Raw genomic sequence first — 23,813 nt, 5'->3', positions numbered from 1 at the left:
TTTATTTTAAGTAACAGCTTTGTTGAGATATAATTTATATGCACAAATGCATCCTTTTATAAATGTACCATGTGATGGATTTCATTATACTCAGAATTATGTAGCCCTCACTACAGCTAATTTCAGAAACTATTCATGACCTCAGAAAAGAAGCCTTGTGCCATTAGCAGTTGATTTTCATATTCTCCTCTTCAAGACTCTCATAACTGGAGTTTGGCTACTATGGACATTTTGTGTGGAAGCAATCGCACACACTATGTGGATTTTTGTGGCTGGCTCCTTTCATCTGGCAAGTATGCTCAAGGTGAGTCTACTCACAAATGGTATTTCATGCTGTGCACACACCTCTTCTTGCCATTGACTCAAGCTTCTGAACACTTGGGCCATCTGCACTTCTGCTTTCTATGAATCGTTATGCTGTGAACATCCATGCACAGGCTTTTTGTGTGGACATAAATCTCCATTTATCTTAGATATATGTATATCTGAGGGTGGGATTGCAAGGTCAGTAAAATATTTTCTTAATTTTTTTTAATTTAAAATTTTTATTGTCGAGGTGATGTACAGAGGGATTGCAGTTACATAAATCAGGTAATGAGTACATTTCTTTTTGAACAGTGTCACATCTTCCTTCATTTTCTCCTAGTTTTTTCTTTCTCTCCCACATGTTGTAAAGTTCATTTTCAACATAGTGTCTATTGAGAATTACTGCTAAATTAATTCACCATTAAAAAAAAGAAATACAAGAATGTCTTATTTGCTATATATATATATTTTTTTTACCAAATCGCTAAGGGCATATGGCAGAAGAATGCTGAAAAAATCACTGGGAAGTATGTGTTTGTTACATCAAGGAAGTTCCAAGAATCACAAAATCTGCAGATGCTTGGTTAATCAAATACTGCAGGACTGATTTACTCAGTATAAAATTGAAAGAGCTTTATTTTTGTAGTAAAAATCCCAATTTGGGGAAGGGCAAACTTTAAAACAGTAGCCAAGTAAGAAAGCCTAATTAGGGCAAGGGGTAAGTGAACAGGCAGGCATGCTGGGACTCATTAACTGACCACTGTCAAACCAGTGTAAGTTTCTTGGGTTCTCATGGAAAACATTTTATACATAGCACACTGTTTGTCCCACCATTTCTAATCCCTCCAATAAAGAGGACATTTACAATTTGCAAACATTGTCTTCATTAGTTTATTGTTGTAACTTCTATTTCTTTGCTGTCATTTTCAATTTTTTTCATTTGTTTCAAGAGAATTGACAATTTATTGTGGAAATATTTTATGGTGGCTACTTTCAAGTACTACTGATGATTCTGAAGTAGAGTTTCTCTTGGTACTGGTGTCGGTGGGTTCTCTTTCTCTAGTTTTTCATGAGATGAGTGATTATGAGTTGTATCTTAGACATTTTGGTTACTGTGTCCATAGCCTCCTGATCCTGTTCATCTTCTTTCTTCACAGGTAGTACTGTCAGGCTGGTGCTTGGTACTACACTCTGTGGGCTTGGTTTCAACCATGGTTTATTTTCCAAACCCTCACCAGACAGCTCGGTCCGTCTCATTTTTTCTGGTGTTGCTGAGGCTCCCTCTACTTCTCAGGGTGACTATGGGTGGAATGCAGCTCCTCGAGGTCTGGCCAACCTTGTCTTATATCTTCAATGCTTGTGGTGGGGCTGAACCACCAGGCCTGGATGGAGTGTGCAGAGGTTCAGGGCATGCTGCTGTGCTGTGTGCAGATTGGACACCTGTGTGGTGGTAGGATCTGGGTAAGGCTTGTAAGCATCACAGCATGAGAGGAAACTCCCAGCCTGGGCCTCTCACTCGTATTTGGTGCTACCAACAGAGTGATTGGTTGCTCTGCTCACAGAAACAGAGCCGCTGATATGCTCTTGGAGAGGTTTGCACTGTCCCCATTGGTTCTAGGCCAGTGGCAGCTCCTACATCTGTATATTTAACTCTGGGCATTGACCTCTACTATTTCTCCAGCTAAGCAGTGAGAGCTGATCCAAGTCCTGGGCTCTGTGGAGTCATGAGGGCCACGCTCTGGACCCTGGGGTTGGGGTTCTTTCTTCTTACTCTCAGAGCAGTCCCCATCGGTAAGTTTTACTTCTCTTCACTCACAAGGTCTAGAGATGGTGGCTTTGCAGATGCCCAGGCCCTGGAGCATGAGGATCCCTAGCTGCGACTGACCAGCTATTTGTCTGGCTCCTACTCAACTCTGAGGCAGAGAGATGTCCTAGTGGTTTCAGAGGGCTTGATTGCTGAAGAAGCTTCCATGGACATTAACTTCAGGGTGAGAGCAGGGCCTGGGTGCACTCTGATGGAATGATAGTCATAGTCTAGGGTAAGTCTCATGGCATGGAAGGGTGCTGAGTGTGGGTGGTCTCATGGGGCTGCTCTGGCTGCCCTCCCCTTGAGCAGAGCTGAGCATGTGAAATAGCGGGAGAGCCTGGTCATGTGGCAGTAGTCCCAGGGAGTTGCTCTGCCAAGGTGGGGGTCATGTGGATGGGTCATGAGAAGGCTGGAGGTGACAATAAGCCAGGCTGAGTCTATAAGAGGGTGTGTGTGTGTGTGTGTGTGTGTGTGTGTGTGTCTGTCTGTGTGTCTGTGTGTGTGTGTGTCTGTGTGTGCATGCCTGAGTGTGCATGCATATGTGAAGATGTGGCAGGTGAGCTGCAGAGGGGGTCCACAACTTGTGGTGTCTTTGAAACTGAGGGAGGAGAATTTAACTGGTATGTTCCACCATTCTCTGGTGAGAATGGTGCTGGACGGAGTCACCAAGATAATCACTTGGTGTGAACAGCTGCAAGAAAGAACAGACAATCTAGGATCTGAGGAAGACAATGACATGGTGGCTGTAGCTGGGATTGCAGGCTACTGAGATTTGTTTTTGTCTTAAAGATGACAGAGAACAGTGCATGTTCCTCCCAAGAAGGACCAGGCTTGGGGGGTTGAGGGGTCCAAAAGCAGATGTGGGGGTAGAATGGACGGCAACTCTGTGAGGACCCATACCTCCCTCAGGTGAGGGAGTCATGGGGGAGCCTCCCTCTCTCTGCCACCATCACTGAATCTTTGCACTGCAGAGGGTGTAGGCACTCTCCAGATCCTTGGATGAGTGTCGGGTGGATGGGGGAAGGGCATCCAGGCTGGAGCCACAGAGCTCCATTCTGCTGGCTGTTTAGTTTCTTCTACACCAGCAGGGTGGAGTTGGAGGGTGTGATGAGATGAAGTCCAGGGGCTGTGGAGGAAAGAGAAGGGGGCAGAGTCCTGGAAATGGCACTGTGGGTATGCTTTTTTTTTTTTTTTTTTTTTTTTGGCCAGTCCTGGGCCTTGGACTCAGGGCCTGAGCACTGTCCCTGGCTTCTTCCCGCTCAAGGCTAGCATCTCTGCCACTTGAGCCACAGCGCCGCTTCTGGCCGTTTTCTGTATATGTGGTGCTGGGGAATCGAACCTAGGGCCTCGTGTATCCGAGGCAGGCACTCTTGCCACTAGGCTATATCCCCAGCCCCTGTGGGTATGCTTTTGACCAGGTGGTAGGAGGTAAGGTAGGAAGGCGAGTGTGGCGAGAGAGGAGCTGGATAGAAGTGGCGGTGGTTTGGGGACTAGTTCCTTGAGATGGAGGACAAGGAGGAGGCAAGTGGATACTGGGCACACTATGGTGGGTGATATGTATGTAAGGCAGGGTGAGGAAGAGCCAGTGGTAAAGGCCTTGGGACTGAGGTATCTCCAGTGGATGCAGTGACATGACCTGTGGGGGGGGCAGGGGTGGATGGGATGAGATGACATAGAGGAAGGGGTGGATGGGGTGAGATGACATGGAGGAAGGAGTGGATGGGGTGAGATGACATGGAGGAAGGGGTGGATGGGATGAGATGACATAGAGGAAGGGGTGGATGGGGTGAGATGACATGGAGGGCAGGGGTGGATGGGATGAGATGATATGGGAGGGAGGGGTGGATGAGGTGAGATGACAGGGAGGGACAGGGGCAATCTGTTACTTTTTCAGTATTGCCTTGGGATGGGGATGATTTATAGCCCAGGCTTTGCAGCAAGACCTTGGGAGTGGTTTTGGGCAAATAAGGGCTCCTAGAGGCTATTACTGCTGTCCCCCTACTCCAGGCCAGGTCAGATATGCTCCTCTCACAGGGTCTGTCTCTCTGAAGGTGACTTTGGCGGCCTGAGGCTGGCGCACAGGCAGAGCACATGTGACGGAGTGGTGATGGTCCAACGCCATGGGAAGTGGGGGTACGTGTGCAACCAGGAGTGGACATTGACGGAGGCCTCTGTGGTCTGCAGGCAGCTGGGCTGTGGTCCTGCCATAGGTGCCCCCAAGTACGTCCCACTGCCTGGAGAGATGAGCCAGCCATGGTTGCACAATGTGTCCTGCTGGGGCAATGAGTCCTCCCTCTGGGAGTGCAGCCTTGGGGCCTGGAGTCAGAGAGCATGCCCCCACGAGTGGGTAGTGGTTGCTCTCTGTGCAAGTAAGTAGTGGGTGGGTAGAAAGGGCAAGGGAGGGTTTTGGGAGGGGAAGGGGGCGAGCATGAAGCTCATTGGCAGGAGCTACTGGATGGGCACAGAATGTCCTGAGTGTAAAATATGTTGGAGTCCTCTTTCTTTCAACAAATGCTCAGATGCCAGGTTCTCTCTCTCTCTCTCTCTCTCTCTCTCTCTCTCTCTCTGTGTGTGTGTGTGTGTGTGTGACCAAAGTCTCCTGGAGCTTGCTCAGGAGAGCACAGCAATCAAGTGAGTAGAACAGCCAGCGTGGAGTCCTCTGAGCCCTTGAGGAGGGCCCCAGACCACCCCTGGCCATTCACTCAAAATTTCCTAGAGAATGACTGGGGGAATGTGTTTTCCTTGGAGGTCTGGCTTGAGGGTCCCCAGCTGTGACTGGGAGCTTTGCGTATGTGTACTTGTGAGGACCCTTCATGGCATTCATTCTGTGGGTGGAGAAGAACTTGGCCAGAACCCCTATATGGTCTTGGGGTCCAGTGCAAAGTGATAGTGCAGCCTTTGTTTAAAAAATGATGAGCAATTTCAAGGGGATAGCCCTGGAACATTATACTTGAACAGGTGCTTCTGGCTACTAGGTGGCTGGTGCTCGAGGCTGATTGGGAGGGCATGTACTGGCCTCTCTGGGGATGGATAGAGTGATCTCTGAGGTTATTTCAGTTGTGGTCTCAGCCCCAGGCCCAAGTGCCCTGTAGAGATTGCTGTGGCCAAGTGGCAGGCTGCAGACTCCAGGCAACTGTGGCAGGCAGGGTCTCCACCTCTGTACGCTGGGTTTGTGCTCCACAGATGGCACTTTCCGGGAGATCCGGCTGGTGAAGGGCCACAGTCCTTGTGCAGGACTCCCTGAGATCAGGAATGTGAATGGGGTGGACCGCCTCTGTGGCTTGCATGTGGAGGAGGCCACAGTGTTCTGCCGGGAGTTGGAGTGTGGCCCTGCACTCCAGGCCTCCCGCCGTAATGTAGGCCTTGTGGAGAAGTACATGGCCTGCAGGGGCACGGAGCCCACCATCCGCACCTGCAGACTCAACAATAACCTGCGCAGCGGCTGCGACCTCCAGCTGGACGTGGAGGTGGTCTGCTCAGGTAGGGCCCTCACGCCCCAGGGCAATGCCTGGACACAAGCATGCAGGGAAGCGGGGCAGAGGCTAGAGGGCCCTTGGTCCTGTGCCTTTGCAGTTAGTCATCTTACAGGAAATAAAGCTGGCTAAAGGGTCGAGGGAAACAACAGGGGAGAACTAACTCTTCCTTAAAATCTGGTATCTCTGGCTCATAACTGCTTTTGACAAAGGCCTAGAGATGAAAAACCTGCCAAGTTCTTCAGGATGGGCTGACAGGCACCAGCCGAGCAGACTAAAGGTACACTCAAGTCTGCCTGCAGAGGCTGCACTGAGTGGGCTGCAAGGGCATTCCAGCTGTGTGCAGGAGCTGCACTGAATGTGATCAACAGTCTCAGATCTGTGTGCTGAGGCTACACTGAGTGTGAATGTGCACTTAGGTTTTTGTGTGTCATTCAGCAGATTGGAGTTGGGCTTTGGTGTCACAGAGCAGTAACATAGGTCTGACCTCCAGACCATTTGAAGGTCTCCAAGGACAGGTGCACCTGGATTGTTTCAACTGTGAGGGTCAAATGTTGAGTGTGTCTGATAGGTAGTAAGTCAGTGCCCTGAAGTCTGTGTGAGCTGCTGGTTGTATTAAGAGGTGGATGACCTACCTGCCATGGACCTACAAAAGGGCAGTGCTCTGTGGCCCAATGGCAGCCTCAACATTACTTATGAGACTGCAGAGGACATTGAAGCCATTCTTCTGGGCACATGTGAGCACCAGAGCATGAGGCCTTGACCCCTGGGTAGGGTAAAGGGTGGACAGGTCTCTGGCTGCCAGTTCCTGGCTGTGTTGGCAGACAGCTGCCTGGATATGGAAGATTTCCCCTGACTAAAGCCTGATGTGGTTTTAGGTGGCAACCCAGGGCTGCTCACCTGAGGACATCTGTCTTCTACCTGAAAGGATGTTTACTCTCCTAGGACACATGGAGACACGGCTGGTGGGTGGCGACCACTCCTGTGCTGGGTACCTAGAGGTTCTTCGGGGCCTGACCTGGGGCACTGTCTGTGATGCTGACTTGGACCTGCCCACAGCCCATGTGGTGTGCCGGGAGCTGGGGTGTGGGATAGCTGTGTCTGTATCTGGAGGCACTCACTCTGCCCGAGGCTCAAAGCCCAGATGGACAGAGGCATTCCACTGTGTGGGCAATGAATCAATGCTGTTCTACTGTCAAAGAGAGCCTGGGCACAGGTGCTCACATAACCAGGATGCCATGCTTATGTGCTCAGGTGAGTCCCCACGTGATTTTGAAGAAGTCCTCACTTCTCCCTTGCTAGCCTCCTTCAGTCCCTAAAGATGTGCTGGCTAGGTTGTATGTGATCCATCACGACAGATGGGGTCATATATTTTTAGGTAGGTGGAGAAGAGGGAAGGGATGGGCTCTGGTTGGTTAGGATGTGACCCAGAGAAGCACTTGGTGAGGCTTGTCTGAAGGGCTGCAGTAGGGGGATGTTGATTATTCAATGGGTGGGGAATCTGCAGAGAGCAAGGGTTCAGCTCTGTGCCCTTCATGCTGGGTACAAAAGAAATAATGGGACAAGGAGGGGGTCTGACAGTATTCCCACTGCCTCTCCCCCAGAGTTCCGTCTGGTCAATGGCAGCAACAACTGCGAGGGCCGCGTGGAACTCCAGGTGCAGGGGGTCTGGGCACCCCTGTGTGCCACCCACTGGGACTTGGCAGATGCCACAGTCCTGTGCCAGCAGCTCAACTGCGGCAGCGCAGCAGCCACACCCGGAGGAGGCCATTTTGGCGAAGGAGATGCTCCCTGCTGGCAGGACGTGTTCCACTGCGTGGGCACAGAGCCCCATCTGTTGAGCTGCCCGGCGAGCACCCTGGGGGCCCAGGCTTGCACCCAGGGAAATTCTGCCTCAGCAATCTGCTCAGGTGGGTGTGGCAGTTAGGACCAAGGGGGAGGAAGGGCAGAAGGGCGGGTGGGCAGAGTATGGGGCGGCCGGAGGGGCGGGGGTCCTGTGCCCCGTGGAGCTTTGTACGTGCGTGTCCTTTCTGCCTTTGAGAGGCCAGCACTCTCAGCCTGAGCCGGAGTGAGTGCCTGGCTGTCCTTCCTAGGCCTCCCCAACGCCCTGAGGCTGAGGGAAGGCCAGAGCCGGTGTGATGGGCGCGTGGAGGTGTCCCTGAGAGGCGAGTGGGGCCGCGTGCTGGATGACGCCTGGGACTTGCGTGGCGCCGCGGTGGTGTGCAGGCAGCTGGGGTGCGGTGGTGCGGAGCGAGCCTATGACGCGCCAGCCCCGGGCCGCGGTGCGGGCCGGGTTCTGCTGAGCCGCGTGCGCTGCCTGGGCTCCGAGGCTCGCCTGACCCAGTGCAATGTGTCCACCTCCCTGCGGGTGCGCGCGGGGACCTCGAGGGACGCGGGCGTGGTGTGTGCGGGTGAGTGAGGGTCTCTGTGTCCCCCGCCTCCTGGGTGGGGCTGGGTCCCATCCTGCCCCATCTCACCGCGTCCCTCCCGGTGCCGCAGGGAGCCTCCGGGTGCGCCTGGCTGGGGGCCCTGGCCGCTGTGCGGGCCGCGTGGAGACGCTCCGCTGGGGCACGTGGGGCACCGTGTGCGACGATGCCTGGGACCTGCGGGACGCGCACGTGGTGTGCAGGCAGCTGAGCTGTGGCCGTGCCCTCCGCGCCCCCGGGGCGGCCCGCTTCGGCGTGGGGACGGGGCCCATCTGGATGGACCAGGTGGATTGCCTGGGCAACGAGTCTGCCTTGTGGCAGTGTCCTTCACGGGGCTGGGGCCGGCACGACTGCAGCCACAAGGAGGATGCTGGGGTCTTCTGCTCAGGTGGGTCCTGTTCCTGAATCTTTTCCTGGGGGGCAGCCAGGCACCAAACCAGTGTGCTGAAAACAGCATACCTGCTGTCCACACTTCACACTGTAGAGTCCGTATTATGCACTTTAATTCTGTTCTTCACGTTTTCTGGTCCATGTTCCACTTTTCCTTCATGCAGAGTGACCACTATGTGTGCTACCTGTTGAGGCTTGCTACAGCAATTTGGTGTGACAAACTATAATGACTACCAGGCAAAAGACACAACTGTGGCTTAGCCTAGTTCCCAAAGTGCTTTACTAGTTCCTCTGTTTGTTCAGTTAGATAAGTCTCTCTCTCCCTACCTGGAGTTTCCCTCTCCTTGTTCTTGCTGATCACAGGAACAAGGGAACTGTCAATAAGATATGTCACTTCGGAAACTCAAGAAGTTCAGAGATAGTGTCCCGTGACCACTGTACTGGCCTTCCAGCTTAGCTGCCTGAGTTCTGGGGAGCAAGAGGGAGCTGCTAATGTGGCAGCCACCTCTATACAACTGGCCTTGGAGTGCAGGCATGAGTGTTTCTTCTGGTAGAAACCTTTCTTACTTGTGTTTGATGTTTCTGTTTTGAATGAATAGTTTTGAGCTATGGTATTGTGCACTGAGCATTCTCTAGAGTGTTTGTAAAGTGGAACATGACTCAATAACTCCTGAGGTTTTTTTTTTTTTTTTTTGCCAGTCCTGGGCCTTAGACTCAGGGCCTGAGCACTGTCCCTGGCTTCTTTTTGCTCAAGGCTAGCACTCTGCCACTTGAGCTACAGTGCCACTTCTGGCCGTTTTCTATGTATGTGGTGCTGGGGAATCGAACCCAGGGCTTCATGTATATGAGGCAAACACTCTTGCCACTAGGCCATATTCCCAGCCCCCTGAGGTTCTTTATGTTGCTGAGTTCTTGTCTTGGTGATTGGTCGTTCTTGGGTTCAGGATTTTGTCATTACTCTTAGGCGTTGGAGGGGTTCTAGCCCTCTGGCTGCTTGAGTCAAATCTGACATTTTAGGCAGCAGAATTTCCTATACTCCATCCAGTAGTTCATTTTATAAATAAATAAACTGGTATTAGTTCATATTTTGTTTTAGGACAGTTTTCCTTGGTCTCTGCTTTTCTTTCTAAGGAACATTGGTCTCCTTGAGTCTTCTGTCCTTTTCTGTTTTCTCTTCTCTCGATTCCTCTCAGGCCTTTCAGGAGCTTGTCTGGGTCTCAGTCCATGCCACCATGTGATCTTCTCTTGTTTTGGTCCTCATGTTCTGAGCACCACACTCCAGTTTGCCTTTGCATTTGCAATTTCCTTGTATCCTTCCTTATCACATCCCTCCAGTCCCCCAATTTCATTGCCTTTTACTATCCTTTGCCAACCAGCAAGCATTCTTTGTGTGCTGATGTGCTTTCCTTTTCCATGTTTGAATCTTAGTGAGAATGGCAGACTTTAATCTACAAGTCTCTTTCAGTTCCTCTGGACCCTGAATGTCTGTGGCTAATCCCTCCTTTGTGTTACACTGAAGTGTTCTTGTTCATTGTTTGGGGCTCCTTCCCCAGGTCATTTCTTTAACTGTCTTCCCTGTCCTCCCCACATGTAGTCATCTCTCAGTGATGTACTGGAGTCCAGGTCAGGCATGGGAACCTCAAGCCTCCAGTCATTTCTGGCATCCTGGATACTGCTGTAGTACCCTTGCGGCACAGGGCTGCATTCCAAGCACTGGTCTAGCAACTCAAGGCCCCTGCTGTCTGGGGCAGGGGGACATTCAGGCCAGTAGAGGGACACATATTTAATTGGAATATAGTAATGTTATAGTGTATGGATTACAGAGCAACATGGCAGTGCTGGTCTACCTTCAATCTAGTCCACTGATCACCATGCCTGTCCTTACAATCTCTCCATGATATTGTGGTTACTCTAGTTTTGTAGTAAGTTTTTAAATCAGGAAGTATGAGTTCTCCAACTTTGCCCTATTCACATGCTTTTTGAGTCTTGGTACCCATTCGTGTTTATATGAAGGATATGTTTGGACTTTGATTATGATCACGTCAAATCTACAGACCACTTTGGGGGCTGTGGACATCTTAACAATATCACATCTTTCATCTCTTGATGTGAAGTATATTTCTTTTTATGTAAAGTTTGTTTTCTTTCAAGGGAATTCTTTTAAATTATTTTTTTGCTAACACATAATTTTTTTTTTTGGCCAGTCCTGGGCCTTGGACTCAGGGCCTGAGCACTGTCCCTGGCTTCTTCCCGCTCAAGGCTAGCACTCTGCCACTTGAGCCACAGCGCCGCTTCTGGCCATTTTCTGTATATGTGGTGCTGGGGAATCGAACCCAGGGCCTCATGTATCCGAGGCAGGCACTCTTGCCACTAGGCTATATCCCCAGCCCCGCTAACACATAATTTTGCTAACACATTCAATTTACATATTTCTGGGGCTCAGTAGGTTATGGCAATATATCTGTACAATGTTTACTAATCAGGTCTGGGTACCTGGCACATTTATCACTTCAGATATGATTTATCTGTGTTGCAAATGTTAAATGTTTTCTTTACCAGCCATTTTGAAATAATTAACTAAGTGCCGTGCTGTGGAATGTTAGAGGTTGCTCCTTCTCCAGCTGCTCTGTGCCCATGATAGCATCTGCTCCTCATCCCCACCCACTTCCCAGGCTCTGGTAAACCCTTTTCTACTCTCTACTTATCTGAGATGAACATTTTAGCTTTTACATGCTAATGAAGAGCATGTGGTATTCATCTTTCCGTGCTTGTGTTTTCTCCAGTTCTACCCTCGTTGCTGCAAATGACAGAATTTCATATTAAAAAAGAAAATTATATTCCACTGGTTTATACACACTTTTCATTTATTCTCATGTCTGGTATTAGACATTTGTGTTGATTCTGTGTCCAGAATATTGTGTACAGTGTTGAAATAAGCATGTGAGTGCTGATGTCTCTCCCACATACTGAGTTTGGTTTCTTTGGATAGACCCCAGCCATGGCAGTCAGCACTGCCATGGCCCTGTATCTAGTTTGCTCAGAACTCTCCATACCATTTTCTATGTGGCTGGGCTAATTTACATTTCCACCACCAGTGAGAGTCTCCCTTTCTTCACAGTCTCACCAGCATTTGTTGACATTTTGCTTTTTGATAATTGTCATTCTAAGAGGGTTGATAGCTCTTTGTTCCTTGATTTGTATTTCCCAGATGATTTGTGATATTGAATATATACATATTGCTCATTTATATATCCTTTTTTTGGGAAATGTCTTTCCTTTTTTGGGGAACTCACTTTTCTTATCCACTTTTAAATATGCATTATTTTCTAGTGTGTTGTTTCAGTTCCTTTATTATATTATAAATATGAATCCCTTGTTAGGTGAATGGTTTATAGATTCATTGTTCCATTCTGCATTTGTCTCTTCCCTCTTTTATGGTTGTGCTGTGCAGAACCTTGCTGTGCAGAAATTGTTTAGTTTACAATTCCATCTGTCACATTTTGCTTTTGGTAACTGTACTTTTGAGGTCTAATTATTAAGGTCTTTGCTACAACCTGGTCCCTGCATGTTTTGTGCTCAGCTTTATAGTTGATTCTTATATTTAGTAAGTCTCTGATCTATTTGAGTTGATTTTTCTTTATACTTTCTTTCATATGCATATAGATATCCAGTTTCCCAACATTATTTATTGAAGAGATTTTCTTCCCCTATATGTTGTTACTGCCTTGTATGTTACTGATTTGTTTGTGTTTTCCATTTTGTTCTATTGGTCTGTCTTTTCATGCCAGTATCATGCTCTTTTCGTTATTGTTACTTTGAAGTATATGTTTTCATGCTTCCAGCTTTATTTTCTTCTCAGGATTGCTTTGGTATTTAGGCTCTTTTGTGATTTTTTTAAATCATTAACTCCAGTATTCCTTTGTTGATTTCTTGTATGGATGATCTGTTCACTGATGAATGTGGTATATTGATGTCCCCAACTATTATTGTATTGAATATTTTCCCTCCTTTTAGATCTATTAACGTTTGTGTTGTAAAGTTAGGTTATCTGGTAGTAAGTACATGTACAATAGCTATAACTTCTTGTTGAGTTGATGCATTAGTAATTATATACTTTTTTGCATAGGTTAATTTTTTTGTGCTAGTCCTGGGGCTTGAACTCAGAGCCTGGGTGCAGTCCTTGAGCTTTTTTGGTCAAGACTAGCATTCAACCACCTGAGCCACAGCTCTACTTCCAGGTTTTTGGTGGTTAATTGTAGATAAGAGTCTCATGGGCTTTCCTACCTAGGTTAGTTATGAACCATGATCCTCAGAGCTCAGTCTTCTGAGTAGCTAGGATTACAGGTATAAGCCATTGGCTCTTTTTTATAGTTTTTAACCTGAAGGTTTCTTTATCCAATATGTGTACAGCTACTTCTTCTCAGATTTGGCTTGCTGTGTGTAATATCCTTTTGCATCCTTTTTCTTCTAGTCTATGTGTGTCTTCTCTGGTGAAGTGAATTTCTTATAGGTAGTACATTGTTGTTAGGCTATAAGTTTTAATTGAGGAATTTAATATGGTTACATTAAGAGCTATTATTGTTAAATAAATACATACGCTTACCATTGTTAGTGTTTTTTGGTGCTTGTATATTATTTTTCTTTCTTCTTCTCTTGTTCATCGTTGTGGGTTAGTGTTAGTGTTTGAGTCCCTTTCTCTTTTGTACATATGCTCTACTGCTGAATTTTGTCTTTTTGTGTTTTTTTCATGGTGCCATTTCTCATTCTCTTGCTTCTAGAATAGGCCTCTATAAGCATTTCTTATAAGGCTGATGTGTGGATGCAGTCCACAGGGTTTGCTAGTCTTGGAAATTCTGTTTCTCCTTTCCTGAAGGATAGCTTTGCTAGATATTGTATTCTTGGCTGGCATTTTCTTTTTTTAGGACTTTGAATTTTCCTCTAGTCTGTAAGGCTTCTGATGGTAAATCTGCTAGCAGTGCAGTGATACTCTTGCTGTTTTCTTTGCCTTCCCCCCCTTTTTTATAGGTTAGCTGTAATAAGGCTCCAGGAAAATATTTTTCCTTTTCTTACTTTCTTTCTCTTTCTCTCTATTTTTTGCCAGTCCTGGAGCTTGAACTCAGGGCATGGGCACTGTCCCTGGCTTCTTTTGCTCAAGGCTAGTACTCTGCCACTTGAGCCCCAGTGCCACTTCTAGTCTTTTCTGTTTATGTGGTACTGTGGAATTGAACCCAGGGCTTCATGCATGATAGGCAAGCATTCTACCACTAAGCCACATTCCCAGCCTGAATAATTTTTCTTTTAAAGATTCATCTTTAAGTAGTTGCCATTCAACAAAGCAGTTTCTGAATACAATGCATTTTGATCAATGTCACCCTTTTCAATATTCTCACCCATCCTTTACCTACCCACCCCTCCATCACTCTAAATTTTGTAGGATCTACATTGAATTCTTGACTGTATTCTCCCCCTCTTCTCCATTTCATTTGTTTGCCCCATTCCCCTTGACCCTATACCACCCCTTTCAAGTACCTGCTTCCTGGTGTGTTTATTTTGTTAAACTATGACTGTGCCTTTCTAAGGAATTGTACTATTTGAATTCTCCCTTGAATTTACCATATCTCAGTTAATACATTTATATATACTTGTATACCATCCAATGTATTTACTTATGAGTTTGCAAACTAAATCTACTTCCCACATGTAAGAGAAAACATACATCCTTTGTCTCTCTGGGCCTGACTAATTCACTTAACACAATTTTTCCAGATCTTTCCATTTCTTTACAAATGGTAAAATATCATTCTATCGAATGAGTAAAATACCATTACACACACACACACACACACACACACACACACACACAAACACACCATTTTCTTGATCCATTTGTCCATTGAGGGGTATCTGGGCTGATTCCATACCTGGCTATGGTGAATAGTGCTGCAAGAAACATGGTTGTGCTTGTGGCTTTACTGTATCCTGGAGAATTCTTAGATCAAGTCCATTGGGATTTAGATTTCTCTGGACCTGGATACTTTTTCTTTCTCACTATCTGAAAAAATTTCCAGCAATTCCTCAAAGCAGTTATTTTCCTCATTTACTTTATTTTTTGTATATATTTAAGGAGTAAGTGGTGTTTTTATATACATATGCATGCTGAATGATTGTCAAAATTGAGTCAATTAAGATACCTAGCAATTCACCTCATTTTGTTTCTGTGGTAAAAGATTGTGAAATCTTCTCTATTAGCATGGTTTTAGTATACAATACAATATACTGACTGTAGTTCTCTGCTACACATTTAATCTTAAACTTACCTTCTTTTGACCTATTTCTCTCTGCTTTCCTCTCACAATTTAATTTTTTCTTTCCTTCCTTCTTTCTTTCTTCCCTCCCCGCCCCTCCCTTTGTTTTGGTAGTCCTGGGGCTTGGACTCAGGGCCTGAGCACTGTCCCTGGCTTTTTTTTTTTTTTTGCTCAAGGCTAGCACTCTACCACTTGAGCCACAGCAACACTTCTGGTTTTTTTTTCTTGCCAGTCCTGGGCCTTGGACTCAGGGCCTGAGCACTGTCCCTGGCTTCTTTTTGCTCAAGGCTAGCACTCTGCGACTTGAGCCACAGTGCCACTTCTGGCCATTTTCTTTCTTTCTTTTTTTTTTTTTTTTTTTTCAAATTTTTATTATCAAACTGATGTACAGAGAGGTTACAGTTTCATACGTTAAGCATTGGATACATTTCTTGTACTGTTTGTTACCTTGTCCCTCATACCCCCCTCCCCCTCCCCCTTTCCCTTCCCCCCCCACGGAGGTGTTCAGTTCACTTACACCAAACAGTTTTGCAAGTATTGCATTTGTAGTTGTTTGTCTTTTTTTACCCTGTGTCTCTCAAATTTGGTATTCCCTTTCAATTTCCTACTTCCAATACCAGTATACACGGTTTCCAATATACTCAGATAAGATTACAGAGATAGTGTAGGTACAACCACAGGAAGGTGATACAAGAACATCATCAATAATGGAAGCTACAGATACACATAGGACATTGAAAGTAGTTACAACTGTTTCCATAACATGGAGTTCATTTCACTTAGCATCATTTTATGTGTTCATAAGGGTATAGCTATTGGGCCTTGTGATGCTCTGCTATGACTTGCCTAAACCTGTACTAATTATTCCCAATAAGGGAGACCATAGAGTCCATGTTTCTTTGGGTCTGGCTCACTTCACTTAGTATAATTTTTTCCAAGTCCTTCCATTTCCTTACAAATGGGACAATGTCATTCTTTCTGATAGAGGCATAAAATTCCATTGTGTATATGTACCGCATTTTCCTGATCCATTCATCCACTGAGGGGCATCTGGGCTGGTTCAAGATTCTCGCTATGACAAATTGTGCTGCAGTGAACATTGTTGTGCTGGTGGCATTACTGTGATTTTTTTTGTGGTCTTTTGGATAGATACCCAAAAGTGGGGCTGCTGGGTCATAGGGGAGTTCTATATTTAGCCTTCTGAGGAATCTCCATACTGCTTGCCAGAGTGGCTGAACCAGTTTACATTCCCACCAACAATGAAGTAGGGTTCCCTTTTGGCCACATCCCCTCCAACAATTGTTATTGTTAGTTTTCTTGATATATGACATTCTTACTGGAGTGAGATGGAATCTCAATGTTGTTTTGATTTGCATTTCTTTTATGGCCAGTGATGTAGAGCACTTTTTCATATGTCTCTTGGCCATTCTCATTTCCTCATCAGAGAAGTCTCTTTGTAAGTCTTTAGCCCACTTGATGAGGGGGCTATTGGTTCTTTGCGGTTTTGTTTTGGAAAAAGGCAATTTTTTTAGTTCTGCATATATTTTAGAGATGAGGCCTTTGTCTGTTGAATGTCTGGTAAAGATCTTCTCCCAGTCTGTGGGCTTTCTGTTTATCTTGCGAGCTATGTCCTTTGCCGTGCAGAAGCTCTGCAGTTTGATGCAGTCCCATTTGTCCAACCTTTCTTTGATTTGTAGCATTTCTGGGTCTTTGTTTAGGAAGTTCCATCCTGCGTTCTGGCCATTTTCTATATATGTGGTGCTGGGGAATAGAACCCAGGGCTTCAGGTATACGAGGCAAGCGCTCTTGCCACTAGGCCATATTCCCAGCCCCCTGTTTTTTTTTTTTTTTTTAAATATATATGTGATGCTGAGGAATCGAACCCAGGGCTTCACGTATGCAAGGCAAGCACTCTACCACTAGGTCATATTCCCAGCCCTAATTTTATTTCTTTGTATTTAAAATTTTTATATTTCACATGTAGGAGAGATTGTATACTATTTTTCATTATGTGTCTGGTTTATTTAACGTAATATATTCTTTAGGTTTGTCTATTGTCACAAGTGATAGTTTTTCCTCTTCCTCCCTCTCTTACCTCTTCCTCCTTCTTCCACCTTCTATTTTTTAGATATTGAGGTTTGAACGCAGGGCTGGGTACTTGTGAGGCAAGGCAGGGGCTCTGCCACTTGAGCTATCTCCTCAGCCCTTTTTACTTTGGAGATACATAGCTCTAGTACAAAGGCTTAAACTGAGGGCCTAGTGCTCTACTTTATTTATTTATTTATTTATTTAATTTATTTATTTTTGCTTGACTGACTCTCAAAAACTTGAGTCATACCTCCAGCCTGGCAGTTTACTGGTTAATAGGAGATGGAGTCTTGTTTCTGCCTGGGCTAACTTTGAACTTTAATCCTCCAGATTTCAGCCTCCCAAGTGCCTGGGGTTGAAAATGTGGACAACTGGCTCCTGGCATTTTGGTTATATTTGAGATAGGGTTTTGAGTTTATGCCCAGACCAACCTGAACTGTAATCCTCCTACTTGTATTTCCTGTGTGGCTGGGATCATACATCATCATTTCCACTTTAGGATTTCTTTTTTTAAAAGACTAACATTATTCTCTATCCATATCTGTTTTTATATCTATATCTATAGCCAGATAAAGTATTTCCTGTTATCATTCATCTGCTAATGGTCTCACATGTTGTTTTTCTGCTCTATGATATATCACAATGGGTCACAATGAAAAGAGGGTTATGGATGTTTGGCATAATGGCTTAGTTTCCTTTGGATATTGTGTTAGATTTTTCATTAGTCCATTTGTTTCTGGGCCATGAGGCAGAGCTCATGGGAAGAGTAAGGGGAACACAGTTGCCTCTCTCATGGTGGCCAGAAAGCAGAGAGAGAAAAAGAGAAGCCCAGGACAACATAGTCTCCCAAGGAATGCCCCTAGTTGACCTAATTCTTGCTAGGCTCCACCAACTAAAGTTTCCAGAATCTTCCAAACAGCAGCACCAGTGAAAGACCAAGGACCAAGCCTTCAACAGTGAGCCTCTTGGAGGAATTTCCTTAAAACCATATATATATATATATATATATATATATATATATATATATATATATATATAGTGGGATAGCTGGTGCCTATTGGATTTGTAGGTTTTTGAGGACCATCCATACTGCTTTTCACAAATGCTGGAACTACCCATGTGCCAGTAATACCAAGGGGTTGCTGGGTTAGGCGCTGAGGGGTAGCTAAGATGCCCTCCACTGGGCTTCTCCTTCTGAGAGCACCCAGTAGAGCCTGAAACAGGGCCACTATGTGCTTGTCCTGCAGAATTCGTGGCACTGAGGCTTCATGGCAGTAGTGGAGACTGTGCTGGCTGGCTGGACGTGTTCTACAATGGGTCCTGGGGTGCTGTGTGCAGCAATGCCCTCAGGGATGTCTCCTTGACCATCATCTGCAGGCAACTGGGGTGCGGGGACCAGGGCTGGCTGGAGAGGAGTTCTTCCCCTCTGGCAGGCTCTGGCATCTCCTGGGTAGACAGAATTGAGTGCCGCAGCCCACACAGCTCCAGTCTGTGGCAGTGTCCCTCTGCACCCTGGCACCCACGCTCTTGTGCCCCAGGAGAGGAGGTCTGGATTTCCTGTTCAGGTGGGCACTGGTAGTCCCTGAGAGTTCCCCGGAAGGCTTGTGTGTCTGACAGGTCGTTTGGAAACAAAGCCCTGCCTGTAGGTCATGATGGACCACAGCTTGATTTGGTGGAGTCCCAGGGTATTTACACTCTGATGTAAGATAGCAGTGTCTTCCCCACAGGACTGTCACAGACAGTACCACCAGCTTCTGGGGAGACGCTCAACTGCTCATCCTCACTCAGCTGCCAAGGTACCCATTGTCTGTCTTCCAGTGTCCTTGTTCATCTAGATGCAGCTCCACAGTGACCTCAAGTCTCTTTTCCAGAGGAGGGAGCACTGCGGGTGAGCGGGGGCCCAGACGGCTGCTCTGGACGTGTGGAGGTCTGGCACGCAGGCTCCTGGGGCACTGTGTGTGACGACTCCTGGGACATGGCTGATGTGGAAGTTGTGTGCCGCCAGCTGGGCTGTGGCCAGGCCATGGAGGCAGTGCCAGGGGCTGCCTTTGGGCAGGGCTCAGGGCCCGTGTGGCTGGATGAGGTGGGGTGCCATGGCAGTGAGTCATCCCTGTGGGGCTGCCCTGCAGATCTGTGGGGACACAGAGACTGCACGCACAAGGAGGATGCTGGTGTGCGCTGCTCTGGTGAGTGGATAGGAAGGGGCAGCAGAGACAGGGTGACCAGGATGAGTTTTTGGAGTGCTTCTACCTTCTGCTCAGCCAGCTCTCCTAGCATAGGCCCTGAGGTAGATGTTCTGCTGGATGGGATAGCACAGGATGCCTGTTCTGTCCTGTGGGGCTCAGGGTGAGTGTGGCAAGTCTGTATTGCTGAAAGCAGTTGATACATTCCCATCCAGCATTTTTCCTGTAGGTATCCCCCAAGAACCATGGCATTGGGTAGGCGACTCATTCTCATGCCCATTCTCTTCCTGCCCATCAGTTCCTAGAGGGCCAGAAGTGGAGCTCAGCTTTGTCCATCCCTGGATGCCTGTGGAATCTTGACCAGTTGTAACTTCAGCTAGTTCAGCCTTTTAGTGATGGACACTCAGCCCACAATGGGCAGTGATCTTTTTTCCCTGTGTCTGCAGGGGTAGGGGATCTTTGAGGGACAGAGGCCCTAGATCCCCAGCTGTTACTTCTTTCCCTTGCTGACTGTGGGGTTCAGCCCTCTTGGACATCATAGCTAATGTCCAATGCAGAGCTGAGGAGGGGATAGTGACAATGGTGAGACTAATCCCTTGGGACCACACCAGGATTATCTCACTTGCACCCTGCCTGAGACCACACACCTGGATTGTCTCATTGGGGCTTTCCCAGTGGTCTCCATATTGTCCCTCCTCTTATGGTCTCTGTGAGTCCACTTGGGAACTCCCACCTAGATTCTCCTACCTGGGTCCTCTACAAGGGGAGCTTGGCCCTGCTGCCTGGGGCTATCTCTGTGGCAGTGGCAGCAGCCTTCCTAGACCTCAGTGAGGCACTGTGGGTGCCCCACCCCTTCTTGAGGGGCTGAGGTCATCTAGGCCCAGGGTCACAAAGCCCTGGGCAGTTCAGGCCCCGCCTCTCTCTGTGCCCCACAGCCCCTTCTCAGGCTCCTCCACCTGCGCCTACAGTCTGGACTCTGCCTGAAATCTCCTGCCTGGTCCTTGGCTGCTTTATGGTCCTGACCTTCCTAGCCCTGGGTACTCGGGGGTGTTGTGGCAGAGTTTCCAGCATGGGTATGTGACAATAGATGGGTTTAGTTGAGCTGACAGAGGGTGGGAGAAACCCTGAGACCACCACCATAGCAACTCCTCTCTGTTCTGGTCCCTGCCCTGCATACTAGCTAGTCTGTATGCCAGCCACTATTGGGCTTTTCTTTATGCATCTCTGAGCTGTTGGGGACTCAGGGAGCCTGGAGTCCCCTCTTTTGAGATGGGCTGGATGAAGAAATTTTATATTCTCAGGGTTCTGGAAACATTAGTCCTGCCATCCAGTCCTTTCATTACCACTGCAGCTGGGGGGGGTCTTTCAGGAATGAGTGTAATACCTGGACCAGCAGTCCCACCCTAGGACACTGAGTCTGTCCATCAGTGAGGAGCATTGCTTTTTAAGGGGTTCATATGTCCCAGCACCTATGAAGGATGCAGAGGCATGGGAGAGTGGGCTGTGCCTGCAGGATGGCTTTGTCTTTGAAGGTTCTGTTGTGGCATTTGCAGGTTCTGGAATGTCTGGGCACGTGCCATCAGAAGGTGTCTATGAGCACATTGAAGCTGCCTCTGTGGAGGAGAAGGAGGAGGAGCCCATGGTGTCCAGAGACTCGGTGCAGGAGCAGGATTATGACGATGCAGGAGACACAGAGCAAGACCCTGGGGATGAGGAGGAGCAGGCTGGGGCACTCCTGAGCCCAGCAGGTGTGCACCTCTGTGCCCTGGGGTCCATCGCCCTCCTCCTGCTATACTGCTCTCATGCTGGGGGCTCTGCTCTGGCTGGCACCTATATTTAAAGGATCAAAGAGTTGCTTTTCTGTGTCCCTGAGCCTTAATCCCATCTCTGGCCTAGGGCATTTTGCCCTTAAGTCTGCTCCTTAGTCTAGAGTCTTGTAACTGCCAGACATGTGGTCAGGGAGGTCTTTGTTTTTCTTTTGACTTCTTTCATATGTTCCCAGAGGTGCACATATAAGCACCTGGCACCCAGTGGCTTCAGGAGGGACTCTGGGTGGACAGTGGCTTAGAGTGGTGGTCTCAGTGTGAGAAGCAATCTCACTGTCACCTGTTCAGCCTATTCAACTGTGGTCTATACCTCTGTGTTTTCACCCTGCAGAGGGAAAGCTGGGGCTGAGAGATCCCTGGGGACAACAGTGGGCATGTCTCTTATTAAACACAGGTGGGGCTCCTTGCAGCCTTGGCCCTGATGCTCAGATGGGTACAGAAGATCTTGGCAGCCTCTTGGGCCAGCATGTGATGATCCTGCACTGACCAAAGGGGACATTAATCTGTCCAGAGCATGGTATAACTAAACCCAGGAGACTGGGGCTTTCCTTGTCCTTATTCTTTAAACATGTTATTAAGCTCCCTTTGAGTTCATCTATATCTGCCCACTCACCCATCTGTCCTTGGTCCTTCCCAGAAATGTATCAGACTCTACCATGACACTCATTGTGTTTATATTCAAGTTTATTAAATCAGGCTTTATAGTTTTTTTGGACATCCTTATCCACATAGTTCTTCTGAGAGGTACATGGGGTTCCTACGTACCTCCTGTCAATGGCAGGCAGGTCTGTGCTGCAGCACACGATTAATGTACCTGAGAGTCCAACTGTTCTGTCTTGGTCCCAACATATACTAGACACTTAGTGGTGTATTTAGTGCTTCCACTACCACACTTCATAGACCAGCCCTGATCATGTTCATCCAAGACCACAGTCTTCATGTCCTGATCAACCCCTCACCCTTTTCCTCTCCTAACCTTCTATCACACCTGCACACCCATCTCTTATCTACCACCTGCTCATTAGTGGCCACTGCTTATGGCCTTACCCACCTTGATTAGCCCTTAATAGACACACATTCAGGCCCAGAGCTCCTTGTCCACATTCCCTTTGAGAAATAGGTATCTTGCCATCCTCTTCTCTGTGTGATCAGAAAAAAATCTACAAATGAATGGAAATATTTGTAATTTGATAAAGAATTACCTTCATGAAGTTCTGTTGGATATTGGACCCACACGGTGTCCTTGGGTAGAATGTAGTTTGTTGGCTTTGGATCTTAAATTTCTTCCAAATGTCATGTTTTGATGGCTTATGTCCCAGCTTCTTCTGTAATTAGAAGATGTCAGGACAATCAAGATCTAATGGATCCAGTAAAAGAAAATTTGGTCATTGGATGCATGCCCTTGAAAGGGTATTTGGGCCTCAGCTCCCTTGTATCCCCCTGTCTCTACCACTATGTGGTGAGCAGCTATGTTCTACCATGTACTCCTGTCATGACGTTCTGTCTCCCCAGAGGCTCCAAAGCAACTGGTGCAACCAACCTCGACTGAAACTTCTAAACCTGAGCCAAAATAATTTTTTCCTCCTCTTAAGATGAGTGAAGTATTTTGTCACAGTGATGGACAGTTGGCTATACATACCCTTATGACATTGGTGAAGGAACCTGACAGTGTTTTTGTGTAGACTGGTATCCATATGGGGAGATCCTGGTAGCCAGTGGTTCCTGTGGTGTCCTCGAGTAGCACGAGCCCTTGTAGTGTTCTCATATCAAATAATCTCTGGGATTCTTGCCATTCAATGGAATTCCATGCCTTCCTGATGAAGAATGGACTTCCTTTGTGGCCTTGTATAGAAGAGACTCCCATGGTGGATGAGCATCAAGTGGACCCTCATGGTGATGAACCTAGTTTAGAATAGCCCATCATGGTGATCTGGTATAGAACAAACCATGGTGGCTCAGGGAGAATGGACCTTCATGGTGACCTCATGCATAATAAATCTTCATGATGGCCTTTACAGAAGGCTTCTTAGGTTTTCTGGTGGACATTGAACTCTCATGTGTCATTTACAATGCTCCCCATGGTATCTTGGAGTGAAAAATAAACTGGAATCCTCAGGCTGGATGAATCCTGTGGTGTATTTGTATAAGAAGAACTTCCTAGTGTTCTGGTGGGTGATGGGCCTGTCTATGGACTAAGAACACTTCAAGTGTAGGATACTGCTGCCCTCCATTCGCTGGATGATTTGACTCCAGTAGCCTTCCTGCTGGCCTCCACATCTTTAGACCTTCATGAACTGGTAGAAGACAGTGTGCAAGCAGGTGAGGTCAGCTAAAGGAGTAAGGGTTTACTACAAATTCCAATGGCAGAAGAGAGTGTGGCCCTCTATCTCCCTACCCAACATCCCTTCTAACTGGTCTGTGATCTTCTTCCTGTCTGTGGGCTCCAAGCTTGCTCTCCCTTCCCTTTCTCCTTTCCAGTACTGTTGCTTTTCTCTCCAGAAACCCAGAAATCCCCTGTTCCCCCTGAGTAAGAGGGGTTCCACTTCTTCCTCTAATAAAATTGGGAGTGTTTCAAATGCCTGATTGTACTGATGAGAAATGATGTAGGCATCTGGTGGGTATAGTGAACTAATGGGACACCAGGTAAGATGACTTGTGTCTTGGGGACTGGCTTTTCATGTTCAGGCTAGGCCATGGCTGAGGTTGGGCATGCAGTGAGAAGCAGGGTGGTAGTGAGTGCAGGAAGGGTCTCTGTGTGAATCCTTCCTGTTTAAGGGAACCCGGGCTGTCTGCCTGCTTGCCGTGTGCACCTCTGCATCTACATCTGGGTCCTAGACTGGCATAGAAGAACATCCACACCATGAGGTGTGTTCATTGTCCCTTATCTTCTTGTGTGACAGTTTCCCTCCCACCCTGTCCTCACAGATCTGCTGAGATGACTGGGGTTTCACAGGGTTCACAAGTGGCTTTGCACCCTACACTGTCATGTTGACCTTCTTCATAGGTTTC

At 47.3% G+C, this 23,813-nt stretch overlaps 1 protein-coding gene across 1 annotated transcript; it reads left to right on the top strand.

Moving 5' to 3' along the window:
* The first annotated feature begins 4,220 nt into the window (after positions 1–4,220).
* Positions 4,221–21,374, top strand: Scart1 (scavenger receptor family member expressed on T cells 1). The gene is given in 13 exon segments (XM_048334610.1): positions 4,221–4,460; positions 5,206–5,593; positions 6,532–6,840; positions 7,191–7,496; positions 7,680–8,019; positions 8,021–8,400; positions 18,043–18,360; positions 18,523–18,591; positions 18,667–19,141; positions 19,208–19,233; positions 19,716–19,805; positions 19,857–20,038; positions 20,375–21,374. Coding segments are annotated over 13 exon segments (3,567 nt in total). The 3' UTR covers positions 20,819–21,374.
* The last annotated feature ends 2,439 nt before the right edge of the window (positions 21,375–23,813 follow it).

Source organism: Perognathus longimembris, chromosome 2, assembly GCF_023159225.1.
Source record: "Perognathus longimembris pacificus isolate PPM17 chromosome 2, ASM2315922v1, whole genome shotgun sequence".
In the NCBI taxonomy this organism is placed as follows: domain Eukaryota; kingdom Metazoa; phylum Chordata; class Mammalia; order Rodentia; family Heteromyidae; genus Perognathus; species Perognathus longimembris.
The sequence above is the reverse complement of the archived record's forward strand: the minus strand, read 5'-3'. Positions and strand labels throughout refer to the sequence as shown.